At 46.5% G+C, this 8,458-nt stretch overlaps 1 protein-coding gene across 1 annotated transcript; it reads right to left on the reverse strand.

Annotated features, from left to right (window-relative positions):
* Positions 1-6,078: 6,078 nt before the first annotated feature.
* Positions 6,079-8,458, reverse strand: LOC128854673 (olfactory receptor 49-like). Its single transcript, XM_054088970.1, has one exon. It carries the CDS (start codon positions 7,333-7,335, stop codon positions 6,319-6,321), a length of 1,017 nt encoding a protein of 338 aa, XP_053944945.1. The 5' UTR covers positions 7,336-8,458; the 3' UTR covers positions 6,079-6,318.

The raw sequence follows: 8,458 nt of genomic DNA on the forward strand, positions 1-8,458 counted from the left end.
GTGTTTTCCCTTCATCTTTGCAGTTGGTTTTAGAGACAGAAAGGAAGAGAGCAGATGACTCCAAAGTCAGGACGATTCAAAATGCGAGGGGAGGAGAGGAGGAGGTGGTGGGTTGGAAGCAGTGAGACAGAGCACTTAATTCCTTAATCCCCTGGGTGGTTCAGGGACTGTCCCATCCCATCAACCACAGAGAGGGAGGAGACCCATGGGTGATGGACACATCTGCATTCCCACGGCTGGGTCAGGACTTTGCCTTTCTGTTTCATACAGCAAACCCCGGCTTTTCTCAGCACTACAGCTGCCTGCACAGCGCCTTTGTCTGCCTGCAGCCATGGCCTCCAGTCCCTGCTCCGAGGAGTCCCTGCACAACCTTTGTCAGTAATTGTCCTTCCTTGGGCCAATTAAGACTCCAAGACACGTTGGGGTTTGCTTCTGACGTATTGTCCTTGAGAGGTCTCTTCTCTCTCCTCTCAGCACTGAGGTTCACAGCGTTAAATACACCACGAGGCTCCCAAAAGCACAGAAAACCCCAATGAGCTTTGTCTCTACTGCAATTTTCTTCACATCTTCAGAACTTGTACAATTAATTAGAAAAGTTTGAAGCGTCCAGGTGAAAAAAGAGATTTGTGTCAACATTTAATAAAAGGAAGTTTATTTTCATTTTTCAGGATTATTTTTCATTATTTTCAGGTAAGGGCATTATGATGGCAGCATTTTCTAATTGATAATGGCTCAGCATGTCTCCGTAGGAGGTCTGGGCAGCGTGGAAAAGCAGTGCCTCGAGTCTGACCCTGCATGGACAGCCTTGCTCCTCCCCTCCAACCCCACCGTTTTGGCCACCTGGCACTTGCATCCCTCTCCCTTACATCAGACATCTCCATTGGAATTTAAAGCCCTTCTCCAGAAATCCACATCTGATTTCTGTTCATTGGGAGAACTCTCCCCTCCGCAGCTGCTGCTTTGATCTCCATGGAGTTCAGCGCTTGCCCGTCTCTCAGCACTCTGAGTGTCTCTTCAGCCAAGGCTTTAATTCTGTTGATCTCTGCTTTTTTTGTGTCTATCTCAACATTTCTCATCAGACTGTCCCTTGTAGAAGGCAGCCCCTCATCAGAGACACTTGTGCTGAGCCTGTGGGTGAGGAGGGGGTTTATTGATTATGAAACTTTATCAGCTTTGCTTTTCGTCATAGAATCATAGAATAGTTTGGGCTGGAAGGGACCTTAATGATCATCCCGTCCAGTTCCAACCCCGTGCCATGGGCAGGGACATCCCACTGGCTCAGGCTGCCCAATGCCCCATCCAACCTGGCCTTGAACCCCTCCAGGGATGGGGCATCCACAACCGCCCTGGGCAACATGTGCCAGTGTCTCACCACTCTCATAGTGAAGAAACTCTTCCTACTGTCCAGTCTAAATCTGCCCCTCTCCAGTTCATACCCACGTGTTCTTATTCCCCTGTGCCTGCGTGCAGCCAGGTCTGTAAGGAGAAGAGGGGGAGATGGTGCAATGGAGCTGGAACCCTCAGCTCTGGAGTGCAGGGAAGTATGGTGGAAGGGAAAGGGATGCAAAGCCAGGGGGGCAATGGGAGCAATGGTGGCACTGGGGAGGTGAGGAGCAAGGCTGTCCATGCAGGGTCAGACCTCATGGCACTGCATCTCCATGCTGCCCAGACCTCCTGAGGAGACGCTTTGCACCAGTGCCAGTTGGAGAATGATTCTGTCACCTCTTCCCTGAGCTAAAAAGGGACAAAATATAGAATTTAAGCTCAAACACATTTTTATGAATTGCACTTTGAACTGTTCCTCTTTAACTGCACTGGGAAATGATTCCAATGAGCTACACCAGGCTTGAAGGCCTGGGGAAACTTCAGGAGAGAAAGAGGTCGTTAAGGCTTTCTGGATTTTAATGAGACCCAGGGTATATTCACTGCTGAGACAAACCTCAGCTCCTTAGAGGAGACTGAAGAAACCTCTCAACAAGTCAAGAGTAGAACTCAGAGTGCCCTGAATTATTAATTGGTCTCAGCGAGGATTGTTCCTGACAAAGCCTCCTCAGGGACTCCTTGGAGCAGTGAGTTGGAGGCCATGATTGCAGGCAAAGGTGCTGCTGTGATGCTGAGAAAAGCCTGGGTTTGCTTGATGAAGCAGAAAGACCAAGCCCTCATGTCCATGCCATGGAGAGGCAGATCTGGCTTTGCCTACAATGATGGTGTTGTGAACATTATCACATTGCTGAATGAAATTTGGAGCTGTTATTCCATGTAATTCCAAAGACAGGTCTGTAGAGTTACGTGAGATGCCAAGTGTCTCACACACAGCTCCATGCAGTTGCAAAGCAGTCAGGTCATAGAGGAGTTCAGTTTTAGAAGGTTCATAGAAGCGGTGGCTCATAGAAGTCTCACAGTAGAGAAGGGTCAAAGAAGTCTCTGCTCATAGAAGATTCAGGTCATAAAAGGGTGATAGAATATGAGCCATGGAAGAGGCGAGTCATAGAAGTGTGAGAGTTCATTTGTATTTTGGAAGGATTTGGTTATAGAAGGTTTGGTTCAAGGACGAGTTGGGCCATAGAAGAGTTATAGAGCAGTCAGGTAAAAGGCCATGGGCAATTGCATGAGGTTTAAGAACGCCAAGTACAGAGTCCTGCATTTGGGTCACAACAACCCCACGCAATGCTCCAGGCTTGGGGAGGAGTGGCTGGAAAAGGACCTGGAGGTGTTGATTGGTGTGGGGAGTTTTCCACTCGGCTGCCCGGAGCGTGGGGCTGCCCGGCTCCTGCAGCCAAGCGCCTCCGCTGCATGGGCAGCACACATAGAATTGGCAGAGCTGAAGGTCCTGGAGGGACCTTGAAGAAGCAGACAAGAGAGGAACATTGCCGAGAAAGTACCTACGACAAGTACCGTAAACAGAAGAACAGGAGAGACAATTGTAGCCTTCTGATGCCCAACGAAGGAGTTGGGACTGCTCGTGAACAGCGAGGGATCAGTTACCCATTGACCAGTTGTTTGGAAGTTTGAGCGCGGGGACAGTTGTTTGTAACCAATCAGAGAAGGCCATATTTTTTGCAATTTAGCAGAGTTGTCTAAAAGCAGCTGCTTTTATAATAAAGGGTCTTCTGTACATACAAGTTCAGGAGTGCGTGTCTCAGTGCCCTCAGACTGGGGCTGAACTTGATCCAGCAATGTGCCCAGGTGGCCAAGAGGGCCAGTAGCATCTTGGCCGGAACAAGGAATAGTGTGGCCAGTGTGAAGAGTATAGATGGAATTTGTGCCAGAAAACGCAGTGTAATGCCTGTTGGTGCACGACCTGCAAAATAGCGTTACAGACGATAGGGAAAATGCCTTCTGGGATGATTGGGAGCCTGAGTAAAGGTCAGGATCTCCTCGGGATGCATGGCACAATAGCAGGACTTTTTGCGGATTAATTTGATAACGGCCATGAAAACCATGTTGTGCAAGAAACAGAGCTCAAAGTGCAGAAGGGAAGGTAAGGAAGAAGAAAAGGAAATCACCTTAAAAGGAACTAACAAACCTGAAAAGAGCTTAAACCTACTCTTGAGAAATTGCCACATCAACAATATCGACCTGCAGAAGAATATAAAAAGAACTAAGAGTTTAGACGTAGGTGTGTGTCATTGGTGGAGCGGAGACTCCCCGGCACACCCAGAGCTGTTTGCTTCTGTGCTTTCCCATAAAAAGATAATAAAGCAATCTTTTGCCAAAACTACGAATGATTGAGTATCTATAACAAAAATGGGGGCTCATCCAGGAGATCGGCTTGGGTTGCTGGAGACGTTCCTTTGTTCAGGGGGTGCCCCACTCACCGTGGCCTGGTGAAGGAACGATTCTGGTAGATACCTTGCCGATATCAACCCTGAATAGAGGAAAGCTGGAAGCAAAGTTTGAACTCCCTACAAAATCGCTGCAGCCAAATTTGTACCCATAATTCTTGTGCATGAATTCAGGACAGGAACGTCGGACTGTAAGTACCGTTGAGTTGGGTGAACAGCCAAAGTGTGCGTGCTTGAGACACAACAGGGTTATGAAGCGAGTGTGGACCTCTTCTAGGTGCATTTCCAGTCTCCCACGAGGGACCTGGTCACCGAAGGAAGGAAGTGAGTGAAAAAGGGTGAAAGGAGTCACACTTGGCAGAGATGGGGCAAAGGAAAGGTAAATTCCCTAGGCCTGGGAAGGGCCCACAGAGAGGTCCTCGGAAACAGATAGGGAGCAAGTTACCAGAAATACCCTCAGACAGTCCGCTGGGGTTAATGTTCAAACACTGGGATGAACGGCCATCCCGGAAGGAGAAGAGTGAGGAGAAAATGGTCCATTACTGTATGGAAGTTTGGACCAGGGAGGAAATAACACCTGACCAACTCCCCCGTATGCTTTTGCTCATCAATTCCCTCCTGTCTTTTCACATGGGCAAATTCATTTGCCAAATGCATCATCTGTCTCTTGAAGGGGAATTGGATGATATTTTGCTTGAAAATTACTTTTAGCACATTCTCATGGGCACTGGACATAGAAGCAGAAGTTGTTCGTCGTTGTAGCATTGTCCAATTCCAAACAAATAACATAGCAGAGAAAACAGAGCTAACAAAGCTAACTAAAACTAACATCAAAAGGACAATAACGGGGTGACACAACTTATTTAGAATGTCAGTAGTGGTAGGGGACCATCCAAACAGCACGTCCCACCAATGATGGTTCGCATCTTTTTTTACCCTTTTTAGGACCCTATTTCTTTCCTCCGTGTCATGGTGGACTGTTATCAGGGTCTTTCTCCCATTTTGTTGGACCTCCTTCCAAATTTCGATCAAATCCTGAAGTTGCATTAGTTGTTTCACCGATGTAAGATTCATTCCAATAGGTATAGGTGATAATTTCTGAAACATTGCTTAATTGGATTTTATCAGCTGATGGCATATGACTGGTGCTAAATAAGAAAAGTCACACCCAACGAAATTACGAATACAGAAATTAGAGTGATTCTTACTATCCATAATTATCTCATCTATTACTATAGAGGTACAAGCAGTTCTCAAACACACACAACCCTGGCCCATATATACCAGTACGGTCCTCTGATGAGCATCTGGATGGATCTCACAGTGACAAGTGCATTGCTCAGTGTCGAGGCAGATGTCTTGAGCATCGATTGCATTACTTTCGCAAATGAATCCTTGTTCTTGTCTAATGCAAGACTCTAAATTTACAGTTTACCATCTCTCGTTCACCATTCGTGCCCATGTTCTATGTTCAGAAGGACAGAGCGCAGTTTTATCCTGGTTTAATCCTAATGTAATAATGAGGTGGATTACATATATTGAAGCATTAGGTATGGTCAACATAAAGGCTGTGGCCGTATTAGTGATGGGGTCATAGGTAGAATTTACCAGAGTTCACCAGCATTGAAGCTCCCTCTCCCAGTCAGTGGCATTGTCCCAAATAATTTTCTGGATTTCGGTGGGGAAAGGACCTTCACCGCCTTCTCTTATAATCAAGGCGGCCGCTGATTGCATCCATAATTGTGCCTATAGACAACTGAGAGCCAAAGAAGTGTTATCTTGGATCACACCGAGTGAATTTACTACTTATTCATGGTCCCGTTCCTCCACCTTTTCCCACTTCAGTAACACTTTGATAACGTTCACTGATTAGTTCCTAAAGCGAATAGACAAGACTGCAAAGGGTGTCTTAATTTTGTTAAATCACTACTTGCAGTGGCCAATTTGTTCATTAGTATTTCTGAGTCAATTCCATGTAGGACCCCCAATCCTGTCTCTAACACTCCAGTTAGTTCCCTTTGTGTTCTGCCCCAAAGGGCATTTGTTTTCACAGCCAGGTTGTCCAACCCTCGAAGGATGTTTTTAGGAAATGAGAGCATGATGGTTGAATTTCAGAAATATTAGTTTGCATTAGCGGTTCAACACTTGTAAGAGACCATTCTGGGTTGAACAGCATTTGCTGTTGGCCTGTATATGTATTTTCATGCATAATCAGACTTAATAGATTTAAACCCTTTCGATGAGAATATTTCCCATGGCTCCAGTGTACCCAATAAAAGCTTGAGACCAAAGTCACTCCGTGTTGTCTCCCGACCAGACAAAATCCAGTCTCTACGTAGAGCTGTGCAGGGTGGATCCCTCCTGCAGCTGAGCTCAGGCACTCACTCTGCTCAGTAAGTGCCCCTCAATACCAGCCCCGTTCCGGACGAAGGTAGAGACCACCCCGGTGGACAGACAAGTGCATTGCTCAGTGTCGAGGCAGATTTGGAGGCCCATACACAGGCACTGATATTATTGGAAGTATGACAGCAGATCAGTGGAATCGCTGTCCAGAAATGCATCGCAATAAGTGGAAAAGCTGCATTGTTGCATGGGCGATGGCTTTGTTCAGGGCCTGTATCACAGTCTTGTTTCTAAGACTGTAGATGAAGGGATTTAAGAATGGGTACAGAACAGTGTTCAGCAAAGCTACAGTTCTGTTGGTCTCTAAGGGAACGTCTCCTGAAGGACATGCATAGAGAGCAATGCAGCTCCCATACGCGATAGCTAAGGTGGTGAGATGGGAAGAACATGTGGTAAAAGCTTTATTCCTCCCAGAGGCTGCTGGAAGATGCAGAATACAAAAAAGGATGCGCACGTAGAACGCCAGAGTTAAACATAAGGAACCCAGGATGACAAATGACAAGAAAACAGAGTCTGTTTTCCAAAGCAGACTGGTGTCAGAGCAGGACAGTTTGAATAAGGGGGAGTTGTCACAGAAGAAATGGTGGATCTTGTTTGAGCCACAGAAAGTCAACTGATAGAGGAGAACCAGGCGGTAACTGAAGAGTGTGAGGCTTATGACCCAAGCTGCAACAACTAAGTAGATGCAGAGCTGAGGCTTCATGATGGCAGCATAATGCAAAGGTTGGCAGATGGCAACATAGCGATCAAAGGACATGACAACAAGCAGAACAAACTCTGTACAGCCCAGGGCAAAATAGAAATAGGATTGAGCAAAGCAGGTGCCTAGTGAAATCGTTCTCCTTCCAAAACCCAGGATCACAAACAACTTGATACTTGTGGAGGATGTGAACCAGATTTCCAGGAAGGACAAATTGCTGATGAAAAAGTACATGGGGGTTTGCAGGTGGTGATCCACACACACAAGGAAGATGATGGTTGCATTCCCGATCACTGTTGTCAGGTACATGAGCAGAATGACCAGAGAGAGAAATAGCTGCAGTCTTTGGGTGAGCCCTGAGAAGCCGTCTAGGACGAACTCAGTAACTGCAGTTCCATTCCCTGGACCCATGCTGTACTTCAGTTCAACCTGCCGAGACAGGAACATGGCAAAACCACAAGTGTGACAATGTCACAGTCTGCATGAGAGGTTTGAGCCTTTCTTCTCTGCTACTTTCCTTTCTTTCAGTCTCCCTACGTAACACAGACAGAGATGGTCCTGCAGGCATTTCTCACTCCCTGTTTTTTTTCTGTTCCCCATTTCAGGTAGAGAATTTGTTGTCTTCATTCTACTTTTCTCAGACACCCGTAAAGGGTTCTTTCTCCAGAACAGAGGACTTTAAAGAGGCTGACAGCTATTCCACCTCATTCCTAGGAAATTCCAAATTCACTCAGACCTATTCCAAACATCTCTCGCACCCACGTGCCCAACTCATCTCTTCTACTGCACAAATGCTCACCTATCAAACAATCCCAATATGAACGCTGAAAGCATTCATCCCACTTTTCAGTACTTGCCTTTTTGGACCAGGAATCCCTGTGTATTTCAAACCCAGCAATACTAAGTGTCTCTTCCGTAATCCCCTGCTTTCTCCCACAGCTTCTTGCTCTCCGTTACTTCAGAAAGGGGGACAAGAAGGTGGAATAGGAACCAAGCACAAGTTGTCTTCTTCAGTACTGTAAATCATGACAGCAGTTTATGACTCCACGTGGTCTGTCTCTCAGTCTCAGCTGATATCTGTCTGCACGGCAACACAGCTCTTTCCAAACAGTTGCTCATTGCTCTCACTGTCGAGTGTCCCGACCTGAATGCAGAGAAGAAAACTGCACCTGGGAGGTATTTGTAACCTGTCTTTTGCTTTCCAATTACAGACTGGGAGGACCTCACCTCTGGAGTTTTCTCTTGCCCCTGCTGACTCTGAAGGGAGTCTGGGGAAAACAGGTTCTCAAAGGCGCCCGCAGTGAGGTAGATGAAACTCACCGTTCCAGCCCCAAATCTCTGCTTCATTAAGTCATTATGTTTATAGAACCAATACACATATCTCACAGAAGGAAGCACAAGAAAAATACGTGCAATAAAGACTGGTGTTTTCCCTTCATCTTTGCAGTCGGTTTTAGAGACAGAAAGGAAGAGAGCAGATGACTCCAAAGTCAGGACGATTCAAAATGCGAGGGGAGGAGAGGAGGAGGTGGTGGGTGGGAAGCAGTGAGACAGAGCACTTAATTCCTTA

Source organism: Cuculus canorus, chromosome 26 (assembly GCF_017976375.1).
Source record: "Cuculus canorus isolate bCucCan1 chromosome 26, bCucCan1.pri, whole genome shotgun sequence".
Classification (NCBI taxonomy): domain Eukaryota; kingdom Metazoa; phylum Chordata; class Aves; order Cuculiformes; family Cuculidae; genus Cuculus; species Cuculus canorus.